Source organism: Athene cunicularia (assembly GCF_003259725.1).
Source record: "Athene cunicularia isolate RWA chromosome 27 unlocalized genomic scaffold, athCun1 chr27_part1, whole genome shotgun sequence".
Lineage (NCBI taxonomy): Eukaryota > Metazoa > Chordata > Aves > Strigiformes > Strigidae > Athene > Athene cunicularia.
Genome location: NW_020799138.1, coordinates 805328 through 826387, shown reverse-complemented (window position 1 = coordinate 826387; position 21060 = coordinate 805328). Strand labels below are relative to the sequence as shown.

General features: G+C 52.1%; 2 protein-coding genes across 2 annotated transcripts; both read right to left on the bottom strand.

Moving 5' to 3' along the window:
- Positions 1 to 1182: 1182 nt before the first annotated feature.
- LOC113489056 (keratin, type I cytoskeletal 19-like) lies at positions 1183 to 6417 on the bottom strand. The gene is made up of 8 exons (XM_026864564.1): positions 5833 to 6417; positions 4758 to 4840; positions 4047 to 4203; positions 3655 to 3816; positions 3126 to 3251; positions 2785 to 3011; positions 2322 to 2467; positions 1183 to 1505 (listed from the first exon to the last, which is right to left on the bottom strand). The coding sequence occupies exons 1-8, from the start codon at positions 6415 to 6417 to the stop codon at positions 1480 to 1482; spliced, it is 1512 nt and encodes a 503-aa protein (XP_026720365.1). The 3' UTR covers positions 1183 to 1479.
- A 7131-nt stretch (positions 6418 to 13548) lies between these two features.
- On the bottom strand, positions 13549 to 16987 carry LOC113489063 (keratin, type I cytoskeletal 19-like). The gene is made up of 7 exons (XM_026864573.1): positions 16454 to 16987; positions 16060 to 16142; positions 15632 to 15788; positions 15378 to 15539; positions 14961 to 15086; positions 14597 to 14823; positions 13549 to 13636 (listed from the first exon to the last, which is right to left on the bottom strand). Exons 1-7 carry the CDS (start codon positions 16985 to 16987, stop codon positions 13549 to 13551), a joined length of 1377 nt encoding a protein of 458 aa, XP_026720374.1.
- Positions 16988 to 21060: the final 4073 nt, after the last annotated feature.

The window sequence follows — 21060 nt, the reverse complement described above, 5'->3', positions numbered from 1 at the left end:
AAAAAAAAAAAAAAAAAAAAAAAAAAAAAAAAAAAAAAGGAGTAACCAGAAGTTTTGCTTTGCCAGCTCATCTCATAAATGAATGCGTCTCCTGTAACAGCCACATCGTGGTGTACCAGAACCACCAGCGGCCATACCCAGCGCTGCTGCTTTAGCTGGGAACCTGCAGGGTGGAGTGGACGCGTCGAACCGACGGCTGCTTGGATTTCTGCACCAGCAGACAATCCTCAAAACACCCTCCAGCTCCTCGTGGCTTTTAACTGAAAATGCTCCAAACCCAGAATGAGTCCGCAGGCTCCCCAGGGCTGGTTCCCCGGCTGCACCCACCCGAAGAGCTCCAGGGCCCCGGGTGCGGCCGGTCGAGGCCCGCGGAGGGGGAGATCGCTGCCGTCTCGTGAGGTTTGGGACCTAAGGGCTCTCTGTATCCAAAGGCCCTGCCTGGCTTTTCGCTCCATTGTCTTCTCCGTTGAGCTGCCCCTTTTCCAGCCCCCATCCTGCCCTCCCCAGTTCTCCAAAGCAAGGCTGTTGCGTGTAAAGATGATCCTCCAACAGTTCTTGATGTTCAGGCTTAAACTCTTTGACACAGAAGGATGACCAGTAAGTGACTCAGTCACTGTGTGAAAACAAATAGGAAATAAACCCTTTGACTCCAGTCCTTCTCCCTGTAAAATGAAGATTCCTGTAAAATGGAAGGGGTAGGTCGGAATATAAGCCATGTCAGCAAAACTGAACCAGTTGCGGAGACCAAGATCTCCCCTTCAAGTCCCCAGGCCGGCTGATGAGGTGGGAGAGGGCAGAGCCCAGATGTGGCCACACTAGACTGGGGCTGCGGCAATCTGTCTCCACGTCTTCCATCACCGACTTTCAAATTGTTTCTGAAATTTTGTGTTTTAGCACAACGCTGTGCGGGAAGCACACGGACACCTGCCTGGCGAGGCTGCCCGGGCAGGTCCCGGGGATGCCGCGCGGGGACGGGCGGCGCTGCTGCAGGCTTTGACAGGACGGGGTGGGCAAGACCTGCAAGGCCAGCGAGGCCGTTGCCACTGGCAGAGCAGCTTTGTCCCCAGGGGAGTACGACCCCGAGCACGTTAGTGACCCTTGTACCTGGATCAGCACCTCGTTTTCTAAAGGAACTCAGTCTCCGGACACAGGTTTCTTGATTGCATCAGGCAGAAGCAAAGTTTTATTAGAGAAAATTTTTCACCAGCAGGTACATTAGGGATCATACTACTGGCTAACTCCAGCAATAGTCATGGCGGTTGGGCCCCCGCAGCGATACAGAGGAGAAAAAGCAAATAGCAAAATGAAGCAGAATGCGGCCCAACGCTCTGCTTAGCCCTCTGACACGTCGCTTAGCATTGCTGAGTAATACAAAAGAGCAGACTCCTCGCCCTTTGCGAGGGCACACCGTAAATATGGTCTGTCTTCATCCATGGCTCTGCTTCAGGGCTCTCTCGTTGGATGTTCTCATTCCTCTGCTTAATCACAAATCCTTCTGCAAGGCACTGGGGAGATCAAAGGAAATATTACTTTGTTTATAGCAAAAATAGATCCTTTCCCACACTGTCATTCTGTACACGTGATCGTTTCACGAGCCAGTTCCATTAGAATTTCAGATAAATCACGTCCCTTCCTGGAAAGGTCTGACTGTCACCTGCCGGTCGGGGATTCGTAGCCAGCTGGAGCGGGGTTTGCCCTCTCACATAAAAATGCCAAACGGTGGAAGCTGCAGATGTTGCACCAGCAGCAATCTGGGTGAGGGAGCGGCATCGGGGTCCTTGCCAGAACAATGCCCCTGCTCACGCTCATTCTCCTGTCGCCCTGCTCACGCTCATTCTCCTGGACCAACTGTCGCCATATTTCTTTCTTTTTTTTTTTTTTTTCCAGTTTGGCTGGAAGTTTCCCCTTGAAATAGTACTAGTGGTTTTCTGCCAGTATTCCCATGAATCCCGTGTGCTTTTTTTTTTTTTTCTGGTTTCTGCGCACTCTGCTTTCTCCTACTCTTTCCTTTGCCCCAGATTCCTTGTCAGTCCTTTCTCTGTGGCTTGTCTGCCTGCTGACTCTGTCCTTTTCCATTCCACCCCTCTTTCCCCTCCTCCATTTTTGCAGCTCTCACGCTTCCTAGCAGAGCCGCAACCCCTGACAGCCCTCGGGGTAGCCACTCCTCTGTGGCCTCCCATCATGTATCTCCCGGCAGCCTCACAATAAACCTCCCAAATAGCACCTGTGAGCCACGTGGGGAAGATCTTCGTTACTGCCTGGGCTTGTTGCATTAGGACAGAGAAGGCTCTGGCCATCTTGCCGAGTGCTGCAGTCCTTACCTTGTATCTCCGCAGCTGCACAGGATGGCATCTGGGAAGACGCAGTGTAGGTGTGGCTTGTTCTAATGATACCTCCTCCTCCTATTCCACTTGTTCTTGCAACTCCTCCTCCTAGCCCCGAAGACTGACCAATTCCTCCTTGCTGACTGTGGGGACAGGAAAAGAACATCTTAGTGAAGGAAATGACAGATGAACTAAAATTACAGTTTTCCACTGTCCCTGCTGCTCTCAGTCTGTTTTCCTATTTGGCGGGAAATTGTCAGAAGGTTGCGGTGACCTTTCTTCTTGGGGCAGTGGCTGGCACAGGGGGGGAAGCAGATTGTCACCATTGACAGCCTGAAGAGGTCGATAAGGGTGGCGGAGCCATGCCGTGCCACCGCCTGTCGCTCGCTCTGCTCTTACGTTAAAATACCCACAACACAAGTATTTCCCTGTATCTTTTGGGGCGTCTCAAGCCACTTACATGAGATCCTGCTGCCCGCCCTCCAGCAGGCAGCGGTACGTGTGGATCTCCTGCTCCAGGCGGCACTTGACGTCCAGCAGGATCTTGTACTCCTGGTTCTGGCACTCCATCTCCGCCCGCAGGTCGGCCAGCTGCTGCTCCACGCACGTGATCTGGCTCTGGAGCTCAGCAAGGTGGTTGTTGTAGCGACACTCTGTCTCAGCCAGCGACGACTCCAGGTTGTCCCTCTGAGGAGTGACGGGTGGCACAATACGAATAGAGGCGTGAGAAACGCCGCATTTAACTGTGAATTCTTACATCAGCGCTCAGACAGCTGAGCTTTACGCCAGCTTACCACCCACCTGGCTGAGCTGGGCCTGGAGATCGATTTCCAGGGCTTGCAATTGGCGTCTCAGTTCGGTGACCTGGTTGTTGCACGTCTCTACCTCCTGACCGCTTGTAATAACCTCCCGATTCACCTCCTCAATCTGCAAAACGCCGATCCAGAATAAAGAGGTTCAGGGAGTGTGTAATGTTAGCCAGATGAAGGAAGGAGCAGAGAAGCTAGCAAAAACCATGAAATGGGAAAGGTTGGGGTGAACTGTCTCATCCTAATGGAGCGTAAAGGCTGCTCGTCATCCCTCTTGTTCTTCTAATAGTAGTGCCGTCCGGTTCTTCTCACTACTTACTGCTTTTTCTCACTCCTTACTGCCTCAAGCCTCACTAACTTAGCCTCAGGCTTGGTTGACGAGGACGCAGAGCGGCCGTACTGTCACTCAGTCAAACCAGTGCTGAACGCTGTCTGTTGTGTGGCTTTAACATGGGATAAATCTCTGTGGAACCGATGCCCGGGTTAGCTGGGGAAGGTCAGCGCTGAGCGAATTCACTCACCTTGCACTCGTACCAATCCTCAACTTCTTTGCGGTTGCGTTCAATCAGCGTTTCATACTGGCACCTCATCTCCTCCAGGATCTTTCTGAGGTCTGGGCCAGGGCAGGCATTGACCTCCACGCTCACATCTCCAGTCGATTGTTTCCTCAGACAGCTCATTTCCTAGAAACGCCACCCAGATTGTGTCATTTTTTTCAAAAGAAGGAAAAAAACCCGAGGGAGCTGAGCTCCCCTGTAGGGACGAGCAGAGCCCCTCTCTGCCGCTGGACGCTTGCAGCTCCAAGTTCACATCTATTGCCTCCATCAAGGCCTGCCCCCACAGCCAGCACCCCAGGGCGAGGGGCCCTGCCTGCACTAACGCTTTTGGCGCCGCGGGCGAGGGCAGGACCCACCTCCTCGTGGTTCTTCTTCAGGCAGCAGAGCTCCTCCCGCAGCGACTCCAGCTGGGCCTCCAGGTCAGACCTGCAGAGCGTCAGCTGATCCAGGACCTGGCGTAAGCCGTTAATGTCAGCCTCCACGCTCTGGCGCAGGGCCAGCTCCGTCTCGTACCTGGTGGTGAGAAAGAAAGCAAGAAAGAGCAGTCGGTGTCTGACACCTCCCTTCGCTATTTTTTTTTTTTTCATCTGGCCATCCATCTTTCTTACAGTATTTTCCTAACTAGCCCCACAGGACGCTAAGAACAGCAGTCTGAGGCTTGCTCCGACGAATCTGCTCTCAGTCTGCCTTCCATGGAGCTTCCTCCCTGGGCGGAGGTGCCACTCACCGCCATCCTGCGCTCCAACAGGAGAAATCAAAAGCTTCCCCTTTGAAGCTGAAGACAGACCGAGTCTGTCGGTGGCAGCTCAGGTGAAGCCCCGCTGCTCTCTGTCTGCAGGTCACTTCTGCTTTCGGAAGAACTCTGCTCTCCACTCAAAACCATCTTCTTATCCCAAACTTTCCACCCTGGAACTGCCACTAATCAGAGCAGCTCCGAAGGGGAAGGATGAAAGGGCTTTTCTGCCCGGCCCCCAGCCTGTCCTGGCCCAAGGATCCCGGGAGAGCTGAGAGCTCCGCACCGGCCCTGCGAGTGGGGCCGGCACGAGGGCACAGCCGGGGCTACTCACTTCACTCGGAAGTCGTCGGCTGTCATCCTGCTGTTGTCGATGTTCAGGATGATCTTGTTGTTGTCTATGGTCGCGCAGACAATCTGGAAAAAAAAGAAAACTCACTCCTCAAGTCTCTTCCCTGTATCCTCAGGCTCAAGGGTACCCCTTGACTGGTGCTACCAGACCTAACCTCCTTGTCTCTGGCTTTTTTTTTCTAAATATTGTGTAGCAGGCGTGGGGGGAGTCAAGGCGAGCAGCAGTCGGAGGGTGTGTTCGGTGGAGTACGGTGAAGGCATTAAAACGATAAAACATGTGGTTCAGGTGCAGACAGTCAGGGAGGAATAATCAGTGTCGTCCAGCACCTACCGCAACCCACTTCACCTTTCAAATACAAATCTTACTTTCACGGATAAGAGATTTAAAAGCTTTGTTTCGAGACTTAATTATAAGTCTGTCTCATTCTGTTTCCTGGATTCTTTTCACTTTATTCTTCTTTGTGCGTTGACATTCTAGAATTTTTGCCAAACGCACTCTGCAAACGTTTTTAATTCTAAATTGCATACCCAAAATGTGTTATGGCAATGCTCTCTCTTTGTTCTTATTTTTTTTTAATTAGATGTCCCGTATTTCACAATTCTGTGTGAAAGAATAGACTTGTTAAAAAAAAAAAAAAAAAAGGAAATAGCGTTTAACTGGAATTCTGCAAGGCTGAGGACAGAATAATATAAATTCAAGGCAAATGAATGCAATCCATTATTTATTTCTCTTTTAGTTGCTTTCTTGGCATATATTGATTTAAACACCTTGGCACAAACCTAATTCAGAAAGACGACTGAGCCCACCCAGCTATATTACATGCAGATCACATTTTCCCCTTCAGTTATATCTGATGAAGAACAGCAGTGGAAACAGTCCAAACACTCAAGGTTTTTACCTCTGAGCTCTGGGGCTTTCTACAGGCAGTTGCCTTAATGGCTGTTTACAAAAAGCGTTTTACAACAGTGAAATGTTACTTGTGATAACTGCATCAAGCTGCCAACCAACGCTGGGGGAGAAGCTTACAAGGGAGAAAGCCGCTGAGAAATGACGTTACCTGATTTTGAAGATCTTCTATTTCTTTATAATAGCAGCTGTAGTCCCGTGGCTCACAAAAAGGGCCCTGCTTGGCATACCACTCCCTGATTCTGCACTCCAGGTCAGCATTTTCTTGTTCCAGGCACCTCACCTTGTCCAGGTAAGAAGCCAGGCGGTCGTTAAGGTTCTGCATGGTGACCTTTTCGTCACCAGAAAGAAGAATGCCATCACCAGCAAAACCACCTCCAACTACCCCTCCACCGAGACCAATACCAAGGCCACCTCCAATGCCACCGCCAAAGCGAGCGCTGCCACCGCTGAATCCAATGCCTGAGCATCCTCCGAGGACAGCGGCTCCTAAGCCACCTCCATAGTTCCCACCAACCAGACTGCCAGTGCTCAGTCCTCCTCCATAATTCACACCACCGCAGTAACTTCTACCCGAAAACCCTCGGCTACCACCTATCCCGCAAGTCGTGTATCGTCCCGAGGAGACCGAGGAGATCCGTGCTCCTCCACCACCACCACCGCCACCAATAACACAGCTGCCACCGCTGGTCCTTCCCCTAAGAGAGCCAGTTGTCTGCTTAATACTACAACTCATTGTGAGGACAGCTGCAGATCCAACCCAAAGCCCAAAGCAAGATGCACAGCTTGATACTGAATCAGACTGCAGGTTGGTTGTTGCCGCAGATCTCTATTTATACCTTCCAAAGGGGGTGTCACCTGCAGCGTGTTTCTTCTTCCCACGGGGCTGGCTAGTCTTGCTGTTTATGCCAAGAATAAATAGCCCATAGGCAGTTTCCCTCTAGAAATCCCAGTTCACAAGGAAGATACTTTACATGTCAGCAGCTTATTCCAAAAAGTAAAATAATGTTTTATGAGTCATCAGCTTTTTGTATGATGCAAACTTTACAACAAGTCAAGGAAAAAAGTTGCCCTTGATTATGTACAAAGAAGAAACATTGGTATTTATAACATCAAAGTGCCTTTTATCTTTTATTAATTTGTATTTATTTTATTCTTAGTCCAATAAACATTTTTTTATATATATATCACATGCTATGGTAGAGTATGTGGAACAAAAAATGGGAAATTAACATAAATTCTCACTTTTGAAAAGTGTGAATAATAGTGACTGTGGTAGTGAAAAGACCAGGGATATGGCAGAGCAGATGTCTGTCACCTGGCACGGGGACGGGCAGCAGGTCTAATACACGCTTGACTGCGAGATTTCTTAAATCACTGAGACAATTCCCCCGTGGGTTTGGTTCCCCTTTAGTGGCTTTATTTGCCTTTGGTCATGCAAAGGCAAGAAGTCAGCTCGCTCACGGTCTGCAAAGATCGGGCCTGCTAAAAGGTGGAAGTCTTCTGTGTCCAGATGTCACACAGGCTTGATGTAAGCCGAAGTGCACGAAGTACCTCTCTGTAGTTGTTTTTCAATTACGTTAATTGCCGTCCGTGCTGCCTCAATTGGTGGTGATCGTAGATAAAGAGATGACAGAAACGGGAGTATCCATGGGCGATACAGCCAGTTCCCTGGATGGCCTGAGAGGCGATCCCGCAGGTCTTTGCCACTACTGAGATTGTGCTGAGCACGGAATAAGGAGAAAAGCTTTCCATGTTTCTTAACTGAGTTTGTCAGAGCAGTAGCAGGCATTAGCCCAGCCCGGCTAGTGGTGGGAGCAGGATCTCCACAACCGGACAAGCAACAGCCAGAGGAGCGTTCGGGGAACTGGCTCGGCCAGTGCGAGTCCCTCTCAGCAGACTCCTGTAACGAGAGGAGATTCCGCTCTCCAGGGGACGGAGCCTTCTGTTCCCTACAGCGTGGAATTTCCGAGCAACTCTTACTCACAAGTAACCTTTGACTCAAGCATGTCCGTGTTTACAGGAGCGGTTGTGATAAATCCTCTTTGGCGCTGAGTGTGGCACATGAGAGGGAGCCCCGAGAGCAGCCGTCACCTCCAGGAGGAAAGGCAGAGAGAACCTACGCTCGTACGCGCAGCCGCCTCTCACCTACTGCTGGGGAGCTGGGTGCCTTCTGTCACCATGGCAGGAGAGTGTCCCCAAGCATATATATAGATGTGATCGTCGCCTCACCAGCCTAAGTTAGGACTCCCCGCTCTCCAGCGAGATAATTTATTTCTTTACTTAGATCAGAAATGATAAAAAGACGCCTACCCAAGGTTGGCAGCATCCTAGAATATTCATTATTCATATGGTGCAGTGGAATAACTTGCTCAAGGACAAAGCCGGAGTCTGTCAGAGCTCGGATTCCCGGCTAAGAGTGCAGTGCCCGAAATACAAGTCCATCCTGCCCCTGGAAACACGTCCCCCTGCTCCCCACACAGCCAGGACTCACGACAGCGAAGATCACGAGCAAAAAGGAGGACGGGGAGTAAATCTGACTTTGATCCGTCGTTTTGAGGAATATAATTGAAGACAGGGTGTGGCTGTGAGAGCCAACAGAAATTAATGTGTCTGGATCGCTTGGAGCTTTGCTTCTGCCGTGTAGGTTTTCAGAAATTACCCGACAGCAATCTGCAGAGAGCAGCACTCCGGGCTGAGCTCGCCTGACTTTCCCTTTCAGAGTCTGTGGTTTAGGAGGAGACGCTGCAGATGTCGGACATTTCTCTACGGGTGGGCAAGGAGCACCCACGCCTCCTTCTTTCAGCGATCACCTACTAGGAAGAAGGGATGAGTCTTGCTCCACAAACCAAACTGGTTTGCAGCGGTGTACGGCTGTTTACATGTGTCCTGGCAGGAAGGTCCTCAGGCTGCTCGGTCCCATTTTACCAGTGAAGATCAGAAACAGGCATGCAGTTCTTCCGAAGGACTTGTATTTGGGATTAAGGAACATTCTTTGGAGCTTTACCGGGCTCGTGCCAGGACTCGGCACATGGGACGGGTGCAGCAAATGCATCCAAAAGCCAGTCCCTGCCCGAGCAGCCCTTAGAGCCGCCTGGGGATTGTCCCGCCTGTGCTGGCGGGGCCGCGGGCCCGCTCCCTCCAGGCACTGTGACATTGCCCCGCTCCTCACCGCCGAGCCAGGGCTGGCTTCTGCTTTCTCTAGCTGTGAGCCACCAGCTTGGCCTGAGACATCCATCAGTCCCCTTTAGTACCCCGCTGAACTGATTTCTCTCCCTCCGCTGTGGTCCCCTGTAGCCTGGGGGCAGAGCCTTGGCGCAGAGCTTGGCTGCATCGGAGAGGACTGTGCATGTCTAAGACATAAAAATGTGGCAGAAGGATTTACAACCTAAGTGTAAGGCAGGAGGAAACAAATTATTTCATATAGGGGGAAGTAAAGGAAGCAACGGGAGGCCGTTAGCCGGTGTGGTTAGCAGTGGGCTCAGCACGATGTCAGTGCAAACGCCGCTAGGTCTTGTGGGCTTTACGGCAAAGCAGGGAGACCTGAAAGTGGGCAAAGAGGTAATAAGTGGAAATATTGACACACAGCGCTGGCGGCTCCGGAGGCGGCCGGGAGGTGTGACATCTTCCAGCAACGCTGTGGGCTCTGGAGTTCAGTCCTGTGGGTGCTGCGGCTGTCCCAGCGCAGAGTCTTTTTGCAAACCGCCAGCCCGTCTCCTCCCCGCTCTGCTTGCGTTCCTTATCAAAGTTGATAATGTTTTCTTGTGTCAACTACAAGAAGGGTGTGTCTGATTTGACAGAACTTTGCTTTCATAAGCATTGCTTCAGTGATGTTTGTGCAACCACGCTGGAGTATGATTTTATCTTGTCACTTGTAATTACCATTCACAATTTGCATAATGGCCATTAGGCATCACTTATTAAACATTGCTTTGATGTGATACTGAGCTGGCTCCAGACCTCATGCTCCCACCTTTCAAATGTAGACCGTGACTTTTTTTCTGGCTAATGACTCATTGGTTTATATACCACCATGTTTAGCAAAATTCCTGTAAGGCAAGTGAAATAATTATCACGGTGAGTTTGGTAACAGCGTGATCCTGGGTCTTAAATACGCCCCAGAGACCAAGGTGATTGTTTCAGTTGCTTTCTTGCTGACTGTTCACATCTTCAGACTCCCTCTGAACATCTGTGGCGATGAAGCAGAAGTTCAGCGGAACGCGGAGGTGGACAGAATGAGATTTCTTCCTACTGAAGATCGCAATCTTCCCCGATTCCCTTTGTGAGGGGTTTGCATTTCCTCCCCGCACCCACCAGGCGATGACGGTGCAGCCAGATTTCCCAGCGTTTGCATCTCTCGTTATCCTGGGAAAGAAGAGGCCCAGAGAACTGGTGTTAGGCCAGATGGGAACATGCTGAGGGGGGGACGACACCACAGCCGTTTCCCTCCCACACCGACGGCTGAGTGCGGGCGGAGGAGGAGCAAGGCGCCAGCTTGGGGTCCCTGCTGGCAGGGCCGCGGGGTCAGAGCAGAACCTGCCAAGCAGAACGGGAGGATGCGGGCGCTGCCGGCACTCGGAGGCTGCTCAGGGGTGCGAGAGAGGCCAGCAGCCAGAGGCGTAGGCCAGCCAGAGCCTCCCCAGAGGGTCTTTTTTTTATCTTCATTTCGTGTTTGTACTAAAAAGTCTCTTCATTTCAATACACTTTCAATACATGGTTCATACTGGCAGTTTAAATTACTTTATTCAGTGTACTGCGATGAGAAACCTGCTTGATTACAGTTGTAATTTTTCTCTGTAATTCTTTATAAATACCGCACAAGCCTGTAGAGAAAAATACAAACCCCACAGACCGATAGTTACTGGGGGTGTGAGTGAGACTGTACCCGTCCGCTTACTTTATAGAGTAGACTTCTGTAGAGGAACTATAGTTGAGACATCACACCAGAATACAGCCTGCTATGAGCAATGCAGAGTGCCTGTCATCAGGTGTCGTTGCCTGGGCAGTGCGGCGTGGTCCTTAACTCGGGGCTGATTTCCAGCATTGGCCGTTTGCAAAACGAGCTGCTTGCTTTCTGTTTCTCCACCGATGTCTTAAACCTCTGGTATGTTCACTCCCCGGGGGGGTTTCTGGTGGTGGTGGTGTGGTCCCCAAGTGTCTGCGCTCTGTAAGACAGAGATGTCCCTGCTGGAGTAACCCTGGGCCTCCCGTCCGCAGCCGGGGGGGTGACGCCGAGAGCTGCCCCCCAGCCCGAGCGCCCACACGACTCCCCCTCTCCGCTCTGGGCTCCCGCCCTTGCTCTTTTTATCCTCAGATTTCTCTCCCAGTCTTTCACCTTCAGCCTAAGTCTGAACCTTCAGTCTCGGTTGTGTCTGTCTGAGGGACTTTGCAAGATTTGTACATTAAGAGAGAAGAACGAGCCCTTCAGAGCCCCCGCCGTGTGGGGCGGCCGTTTGCCCACAGCCACTGTCCCGGGTCTCTTCTTGTCCTGCATCCTCTGCATTTCATTTCTGTTCTCCTCCCCATCTCTTCCTGCGCTGTTTCCACTGTCAGCATTTCCCATCCCTCCAGGGTATAAACTGGGCAGGGGAGGCACCTTTTCATTTCTGCAGAGCATTTGATGCGGCGACCGTAGGGTGCTGCGCTAACACCGAGGCAGGTCAAAGAGCACTGCAACGCAGAGTGTGGGCAGTGCTGCAGGAGCGGCAGGTACAGAACTTCGCAGAGAAAGCGTTTAACACAAATCCTCGTGCAGAAGCTCATTAGAGCAATTACCCTCACTGGGCTAACGAGAGTCTGTTTTACTGGGCCAGAGAGCAGGGAGAGGCCGCCGCCCCGACACGACACGCGGCTGGGACCTGGGACCCGGGAGCGCGAGAGGTGGCACCTGCGCAGAGGTTTCTGCAGAGCAAAGACCCCAAGCACCAAACAAAAGCCCCGTCTTCGCGGTGGATTTTGCCCAGAGAACAGCTGGCTGCGGTCAAGCTTTGGCTTCCTCCGCGTCGTCAACCCCGAAACAGCTTCTTTAGGCACCGACACTAATTCAGACTCGTGTCCCCTGAAGTCTTCTTGTTAGAAGCCTTCACTTAATTCATTGCGGAAAGGGGCTGAGGAGGAGCAGGGCTTGGAGACACCCCTGGCTTAGGCACTGCTGCTGCGGAGAGGGGCCAGGCTGCGTCTCGAGTCGCTGCTTGCACCAGCAGCACAATGCAGTGGGGTTCCTCAGTGTAACTCCTTTCGCTGCGGTAATAAAATACCAGCACTTTTTATTTTCTGGCTGTTTATTGTATCTTACTTTAAAAAAAAATTCTCTCCCACATATTAATTTGTCTCACCCTTTTATCTTCCCACATGTTGCCAGCTGGTTCTTCCTGTTTGCCTTTGGTTTTTTGTTTTTTGTTTTTTGTTTTTTTAAAGCCATTTAGAGGTTCTTTATTTAGCCTTTTCTCTGGGAATTGTTTTCCTCCACCAGAAGGGTGTGTCAAGTCCAGCAGAGCCCTGCTTTCAAAATTACTACTTCAGTGTTATTTGGGAAAACTTGTTGTTCTTGATTTTATGTCGTTACTGCACGTTCATAATAACTCGGTGCTGTGTATTATGTTATATTAGCACACACCTAGTTTAATGAAAAGTGAATTTTTGCTCAGCAGTCTCTTTCAGTAGAAGACTGTCAGTCAGGCTGCCTTGAAATTCCTGCCCTGCTCTCTCTCCAGCCTCCCTCGATGTTTCGTTCTCATCACCTTCTACTTCGTGTCTTAGCTAATGCTTCCTGCCCGGGTAGCCGACGTCCCTGTCCGCAGCATCAGCCGGTCCCTCTCCTCCATCCTGCTGTGGCTGCTCCTCCGTCACCGTCCCGTAGCCACTGAACTCTGGAGGAGCAGGGCACCACATGGGAACTTTGCGCTTTTTTTTTTTTTTTCTTTCTTTTTGTAATGATTTCTTTGTGGGTATAGATCAAAGGCGGATTCCTAACCAAAGGTGTGTGATAAATACAACTACCCGCCGAACAATTGTGTTTTTTTTAATACTTGTATATTAAGTTATTAATTTACTTGTAGAAATTATTTCTCAGGTTCAAGGCTGTGTCAGTAGTAGCAAAGTTTTATTAGCGACAAGCTGTGGAGGTTGTTAGACAACTGACCGCAGAACAGAGTAGCCCGAGTGGAGACCAGTGATTAGCTCAAGGCAGCACCGCAGGGTGAAGGCAGCAGGCAGCGGGGGTGGCGGGAAGGTTCTGCAAAGTCCCTTCTGGCTGAGCTATAAGCAGAGCTGAGAACCGTCGGCGTATTTTTGCCTTGCTTTTTCCAAAGGGTTTGCTCTCCGAGAGCCCTCCGCAGGGGATGTGCAGGGGGGGTGGCAGGATGCTCTCTTCTCTGTGGTGACCTGCCAAGGGAGAGCAGAAGCGTTGCCTTGTGGGGGGGTTCCCTTACGGCCCCCGTGCTCTTGTACTGATCTTTCTTTCCCCCCTTCTCCCTGCCTTGCTTCATTTTATTTATCTGTTGAAAGACTGGTGACGGACCGATTGCCCCTGCCAGATCCTCATTTTCATATTGTGTAAACCCCGCGTCAAACATATTTTCTGTGCATAAATTTACAAACGCCCCGTAGCTGCATCCCTTGCCACGACTTTCTACCACAGCTCGACTCATCCCCGTGCTCCACCACCGACAGTCGCAGCGGCGATCCTTGCCCCTCTCCAGAAAAGAAAAAACTGTCTCCAGCCCCTCGTCGCCGCCCCGAAAACCCCGTCCATCTCCCCTCCTCCTCTTCCCCAGGTACGCAGCGGGATTAAAGCAGCAACTGAGAGTCACCGTCCGGGACCCCCGAGGACACCTCACCTTCCCCGTGCCCAATGCGGCGCGCGGGTCTAGGGCAGGCAGGGCTGGCACAGGCCGGCCTTCAGCCCGCCGCCTCGTCCAGCTGCCGCTGCCGGGACGCCTCTTCCCAAGGGCCCTCTGCGGAGAGGAGACAGCTCTGGTAACCAACGCCCCACATCCCCCCCGAGATCCGCCCGGCCCCTGGGGCTGCTGTAGCCTTGGCCTTGGCTCTGTGTCTTCAGTCCCTGTTGGCCACTTCCCCTTTGAACCCTGAGGGTCATTAGGAGCAGATTAATTAGCGCATCCTCCCTGCCGCCTGTCTGTTGACAGCAATTGCTTTTGCGTCTTGACGCAGTCGGGTTCACCCGGGGCTCTCAGACAGGCTCTGGCAGCGTCATTTCATCCATCGCAACTGGCATTTTGGAACAAGAACTGATTTTTCGTGTAACTAATTGAGGACTGGAGAGTCCAGGAGAGCCAACCTCGGGGCACCGCCATTAAAATAATACCTCGTTTCCAAACCGATGGAGCAGGTGGGTGCTCGGGCTGGTGTAACGTGTGTATGCAGCCGTTTATGAGATTAGCAGCATGCCTCACTCTTTCAAAATCTCAGGCACCGGGAGGCAGGGAAGAGCCAGCTGCTTTACATACAAATTAAATTCCCCGAACTTTAATTAAATTGTTGTGCGAAACTGAAAATGTTTAGATAATTTATTGCTTCGGTTAATTTAACTGCCAGTCCCTAATCCTGTCTAGCTGCGGCAAAGCCAATAAAACTCAGTTACATGCCAGCGTGCCCAGCTCCCGGTGAAAACCAGCCTGGAAGGAGCCGCGACGCTGCGTCCTGCCCCAGCGCCTGGGGCTGCTCGGGGGCCTCTCCCGGCCGCCCTCGCCGGCCCAGCATGGGGACGGGCTCTGGCTCCCACCCTGGACGTAGAGCAGAGCCAAAGCCTCACACGCCTCCTGGTCTGCTAACAGGTCACTACTGGTTCCTCACCACAGCACTGCTTTCACCACTGGTAGCACGGATTTTCACACCCCTGTTAAGTCAAAGCAAAGAGATTTTACTGTGCCCGGCTCTGTCTGTGGGCTGCGTACATGATGTCGTGCTGCCCGCCCTCCAGCAGGCAGTGGTAGGTCTGGATCTCCTGCTCCAGGCGGCATTTGACGTCCAGGAGGGTCTTGTATTCCTGGTTCTGGCACTCCATCTCCGCCCGGATTTCCGCCAGCCGCTGCTCCACGCAGGAGATCTGATTCTGCAGCTCAGCCAGGTATTTGTTGTAGCGACACTCGGTTTCCGCCAAAGAGGATTCCAGGTTTTCTTTCTGAGAATGGAAACACCACAAAGGTACCCGGGGGGTGCCGCAGGCTCAGCCTGGCTGGGTGCAGGCGCGACCCTGGTGGTGCAGCTTTCTAGAGAGAGCAGGGGGGCGGAGGCGTGAGTCCCAGTGGCATCACCTACCATGGTGAGCTGGGCTTGGACGTTGATTTCCAGGGCCTGCAGCTGACGTCTCAGCTCAGTGACCTGTTTGTTGCTCGACTCGATCTCCTGGCTGCTCGTGATGACCTCCAGATTCACCTCCTCCACCTGCAACATTAGAAAAGAGCAGCCCCTTCCCTCACCCCGCCACAGCATCTCCTGTGCAAGGCCACCACCACGCTGCTTGTGCACACCCCGCAGAGCACCCGAGTGTTTCCAAATCCGAACACCCCCCCCGTTTATTCCGCTGTAACGCCACGCGGAGGCCCCTCTGCCGTGAAGCAGAGCACTGAAACTGGGCAGTACGGTGCCGTGCTGAGCACATGGTGACCCCATTGCTGATGCTGAGACATCTGTCCTTTCCCCTTCACCCCCACGAGGCAGGGCAGGGCACGGTACCTTGCAGGCGTACCACTGCTCAGTCTCTTTGCGGTTGCGCTCCATCAGTGCTTCGTACTGGCACCGCAGATCCTCCAGGATCTTCCGCAGGTCTGGGCCGGGGCAGGCGTTGACCTCCACGCTCACATCTCCGGTCGCCTGTTTCCTCAGACAGCTCATTTCCTGCGGGGAATACGTGCACCGTAATACTGACACCGGGGGGCACTTCCCTTCTGCCTTCATCTCAATTCTCTCAGAGTAAGGGGCCATCTAACCTCCTCGTGGTTCGTCTTGAGGCAACACATCTCTTCGGTGAGAGCCTCACACTGCAGCTGCAGGTCGGTCTTGCAGCTGGCCAGCTGGTCCAGGACGGGCCGTAAGTTGCAAATATCCGCATCCACGTTTTGCCGGAGACCACATTCAGTCTCATACCTTAAGCCACAGGCAACAAAGAAAGGTCAGCGTGGCAGTAAGCCATGGCAACATCCTTGAGTTGAGTTTGTGGGGGGAAAAGATTTAGGATCAAGTTCTTCTGTCGCTTCAGGCATGCGACACTATGAACACTGTCAGCGGCACCCACGCCCTTCCCAGAGATCTGCACCTGAGCACGGCAGCGCGACAAGCCGAGGGTTGGGGCTTCCCCGTCAGCCCCGTCCGCGGGCAGCGTGAACCCTCAGGCCACCACAGGACCCTACTCACTCACTTCACGCGGAAGTCGTCAGCAGTCATCCTGTTGTTGTCAATATTCAGAAGGATTTTGTTCGTCTCCATGGCTGCACACAGGATCTGGAAGGCAAAATGCAGGAGAGAGATTGGGCCTGTGGCTTCCTCTGGCTACGGAAGGCTCTGGAGGAAGCACCTACGTGGGGTAGTGCAGCCCGCTTATTTTATAATGGTTCCATATTTGGGGATTATTAAGCGGTTAGACGGCGTTGCAGCGGGGAAACCCGTGTGCCAGCTTGGGTTGTGTCCTCCTCCCTCCACCCCCCGCTTCACCTGCACCTCCAGGGACACAGCTCTTGCCCCTGCATCTGGCACGGGCCTATTCACATGTGAAAGCAAAGCCCAAAGGAAAATTAGGATTGACAATGACTTACCTGGTTTTGAAGGTCTTCGATCTCCTTATGGAAGCAGCTGTAGTCCCGCGGTTCGCAGCTGGGCCCTACCTTGGCGTACCACTCCCTGATCTTGCACTCGAGGTCGGCGTTGTCTCCCTCCAGCAGCCGCACCTTGTCCAGGTAAGAGGCCAAGCGGTCGTTGAGGTTCTGCATCGTCGCCTTTTCGTTGTTAGCGAATAAAATCCCATCACTGCAACCAGCGCTGGCCCGGCTGAACCCGCCACCGACGCCTCGCGTGCAGATGCCTCCACCGCTGAATCCAAGGGCAGAACAAGCCCTCTGGGGAGCTCCAAAGCTCCCACCAGTAGCACTGCCGGCGCTCAGCTGCTTCCCGAGTAATCCCTCGCTTAAACTGCCGCCAGAAAAATTGCCAACCACGGCACCAAAGTCATAGGCAGCGTGCCTTCCCGAGGAGGCAGAGGAGACCTTCCTCCCACTGCCAGCTGCCGAGCTGCCCGCGCTGCTCCTGCCTTGGGAGCAGGTGGGAAGGACCTGCCTGACGGCACAGCTCATGGTGCGGGCGCGAGGATCCAGCCGGGAGCCCAGGGCAAGCTGCTCGGGTGGTGGCGGAGCCGATTGTGATCCCTCTGTCCCCATGCTCCTCTATTTATACCATTCCTCGTGGATGTTGCCACTGGAGAAGGGCTGTTTATTCTTCCTCTTGTGACCTGGCTAGTACTATATTTTCTTTTTCAGCCGGAAGTATTTCCCCAAAGGCATTTGTCTCCAGAAATCCCACAACAGAAAGATGCTTTGGTTAACAGAAGCGTGTTTCAAAACTACATCAAAAATGTTACTTCCTGAATCATCAGGTCTGACTTGTGATGACAACTAAACAACAGTGACACCAAAAACGACGATACCCGAGAGTGCCCGGGGAATGAAACATCAGAGCAATTATCCATCCCTGACGTGGGCGAGTCTACCCGGAAAGCAAAAGCTGTGGGAAAGTCGTCCTATCTGACGGAGCCTGTTCGACCCCTTTGGGACCGGGAGCGAGGGTGCCCCCTCATTCAGCCGCCCCGCGGCCGCGGGGCCAGGGCCAGGACACCCCCCGGGGCCGTGCTGCTTCTGCGTTGGCTCCGTCCCCTTCTGCCGCGCCAACAGTCGGGGCAGAACCTGCCGGGTCGTTGGCCCTCGAAATGCTCTGCTCTGGGAGAGCCCCGGTCGATATTTCCACTGATATGTGTTACTGCTCGTTCTCCTGCATGCACCAAAACATTCCCTTACAGAGGGGAGAACCCCCGGTGTCTGTTTTGCTGCTTTCAAGGGTAGACAAAATATTCAAATATTTATCCAAAATAAAAGAGACTAGGCTATTTCCTGAGCAACCAATGTTGCAGCTAACCGTCAATATTCACTGTCAAGAGAGGACAGCCGCCCAAAATGTTTCATAAGATTTGTAAAACAGCAACACTGCGAATTTCAGAAGCAGCCTGATGCTGTATAGGTCTGACCCAGTTCCAGCCAGCACCGGGGAAGTTCTCCAAGTCTAGTCCGGGGGAAATGTGTTCAATTTAGAAAGTGCACTTTATTCCAAGAATGATGTTAAGCCTATTCTTTAGTCTTGAAATTGTGAACTGAGGAAGAAGGGAAATAATTAAAATATTTTGCCATCTGAATCTTTCATTTCATTAACAGCGTTAATGCAGCCACGCTAATACCGGCCGACTTCCACCCGCGTGTCGTCCAGCAGCGGCTCCGCCAGCCAGGTTGCCCGGACACATCACTTCAAGGGCGCGTCAGGTGCAGCCTGGTTCAGAAATATTGCTTATGCCATTTGGGAAAGTTCATTAGCCTTGATTTTATCTTGGCGCTGCAAACCCAGGACACCTCACATGTGGTGTGGATTCCGTGCGTGTCCATCCTTTGTCCCGTCCGTAATTAGCGGTGCCAGGGTGCGCCCCAGCGCTGGCGAGGGCCTTGGCGGCGGCTGTGGCACGGGCAGGACCTGGCGCCTCTGCCACGGAGCAGCTTGTGCTGGGGCAGGAGCAGAACTGCTCACGCGCAGTCTGGCTTCCGTGGAAAAATTGTGAAATTAATGCTGAGCTAACATTTAATCTCACTTAATTGAGAAATTCATTTTTCAATGGGAAAGATTCAAACCTCAATGAGTGGGGGGCTTTTTCAATTACTGAGAGCTAAGGAGAAATTTCCACTTTTCTTTCTTACTCTTGACCTTCAGACCTTGCCGTAGGTGCCTGTAGCCCAAGGTGATTAGAATTCCTACAGCTTTTTTAAATAAATAATAATTTCACTCTTGATTTTGCTGGATTTGTGTGTTCTTCGTGGTAGGTTTTTTTTCCTTTCCAAAATTTAAAACTTTTATTAAAACCAGCTCTTGCTTTTACACCACAGCATATCTCAAGACATGCCGGCAGTTACAGTCCTCATTTTATTAAAAGAGATTTTCATATTTTTATGAGGAGATCTGTTAATGACAGTATCTACATGGATAATGGAAGGCTCTTTCCAGAATTAACTTTTACTGACTTCCAGACTGGAGCCTACAGACGGAAATTTGCTCACCACAGCCTTGTAGCCAGCCACGGGCAATGCCTCTGATGAGCCAGCCTCGGTTGGCTTGGGAGCCCCTTGCAGGCAACGCTGTGCCCCAAGGGAGGAAGAGGAGGAGAGAAGTTGATGGCTTACGAGGGTTTCCCAGCGGGCATTTCAGAAACAGCAGTGCAGGCCTGACAAGGAAAAATTATTACTTCAAGTAACAAATGAGCAGAAAAGCCTCCTCCAGGCAAAGGTGCTGTTCCTGGTTAATGAGCTTTGTGAAAAATAGAAAGAAAGGAGTTGTGCTTCCACTTTACATTTGGGTCTTGTGCTGTGCTTCATCGGGGAGAGCAGGGTGGCGGCAGGGGACGGGCACTGCGGCGTTATTCCCAAGAACTGTCAGATTCCAAAGGGCAATGGAAGCAGGGAAGATTAGATTTCCCCCGAGGGAAGTCCTTTGGTAGTCCTGGGATAGTTTAAGGCTTAAGACTATTTCTTAAGCTAATGCTTGTGAAGTACGGAAAGTATAATGTGCCCCCAAGAAGGAGAGCCAGATTTTCGCGCTCCTGCAGACGTTCCCCCAGACACTAGAGCTGGTTTATGTCCGAGACCTTCCCCGGAGACTCGGTGACTCAGGCGCGACACCAAGCCCCGAGTCCCCGGCGGTGCCCAAGCTGCTGCCCGTCACCCTGCGCGGCTGCCGGCCCAAGCCTGGGTTTGGGCTGGAAGTAGCCACCAGAGTGAGCCTGGCGCTGGCAGGGGGGGTCCCTGTGTCCCACCAGCTCCACGGGGCCGGCCACGGGCCACCGGAGCCATCGGGCCCCAGGAGAGAACTGCAGGCAGCCCTAGGTCCTGTCTGCTCCCTGTCGGCTGAATTTCAGTCTTTCACCTATGGAAATTATCGGGCCATTGGTGTCACTGTCATTCCACCTGTTTTCTGCGTGTTATTGGCTGTTCCGAACCTGATCTCCATCTCGCTGACCACACCAGAGGCTCCAGGGTGCTGATCCCAGCTTTGCAAATCACTCAAGGCAAATCGTTCGGCTTCTTCAAGTCTCAATTTCATGCTTTGTAGGATGGAAACAATAATAACAGCAACCCTCCTTCTCCAGGGCATGGTAAAAACACCCGTCTGATGCGAACATGGAGCTTTAAAGACGAGAAACATGATGCTCATTTTAAGCATCATTCGTTGTAAGTGTTCTTGCTATTAGGGATTCGGTTTGACACTGCACGTCCCACATATTTCTCCCTCTGTCTCAGCTGATGCAATAACTTCCAAGGATGTTCTTGGTGTTCCTTTTCTGTTCTGTTGTTCACTGAGGTTCCACCATTATTCGCTGAGGATTTGCTTCTGTGACTCTTCCCTGAATCCTAGGCAGGCTTTTCCTGTGGTGGCATATCTCAGAAAATTTTAAAAATGGTCTCCAAAGCCAGGGTTTGTCCATCTCCTGGATGTGGTTAATTGTCCGTGTTTCACACCTACGGACTGTGTGTAGCAGAGTGATAACAGAAGATAAAGGTGTTTTTCCTCCTCAGGGGACTGTAAGGTAACGCGGGGATTACTCCTGAGCTGGGACTTCCCTCTTGCTTGCGCTAATAGGGCTGTGCAGAGCCAAATGCAGAATTTAAGCCTTTTTCATTGACGCAAATCTATGTTGATGAATAAGGAAAACTCCCGATAAGATCCTCCCAGGGGAACTGAATCAGCTGGTGATAAACCTGGGCTTTCCATCAGCTCTCCTCAGGTACTCGTCTCAGGCTGCTCCTGCTGACAGAGTAAATCGATACCTTGGCACTGGGTGCCAGATCAGAGATAACTAAATATGCTGCTTGATAAATCTCTCCCTTGCGTCCTCTCGGCTGCAGAAGTGGCCGTGCCTTACTGTGCTGCCAGCAGAGCCAGAGGCTCTCGGACCGGCCCGTTCTTTCAGCCTCCGACTTCTATTTAATCCAGAACGTCTGTGGTTTGCAGAAAGCCTTTCTGTATTCATATGCTTGGGCCGTTCTGCAGGTGGCTCAGGATTCTACAGCTGACGTTTACAGCTGAAATGCAGCAACTCTCTTCTGACGGGGGGGGGGGG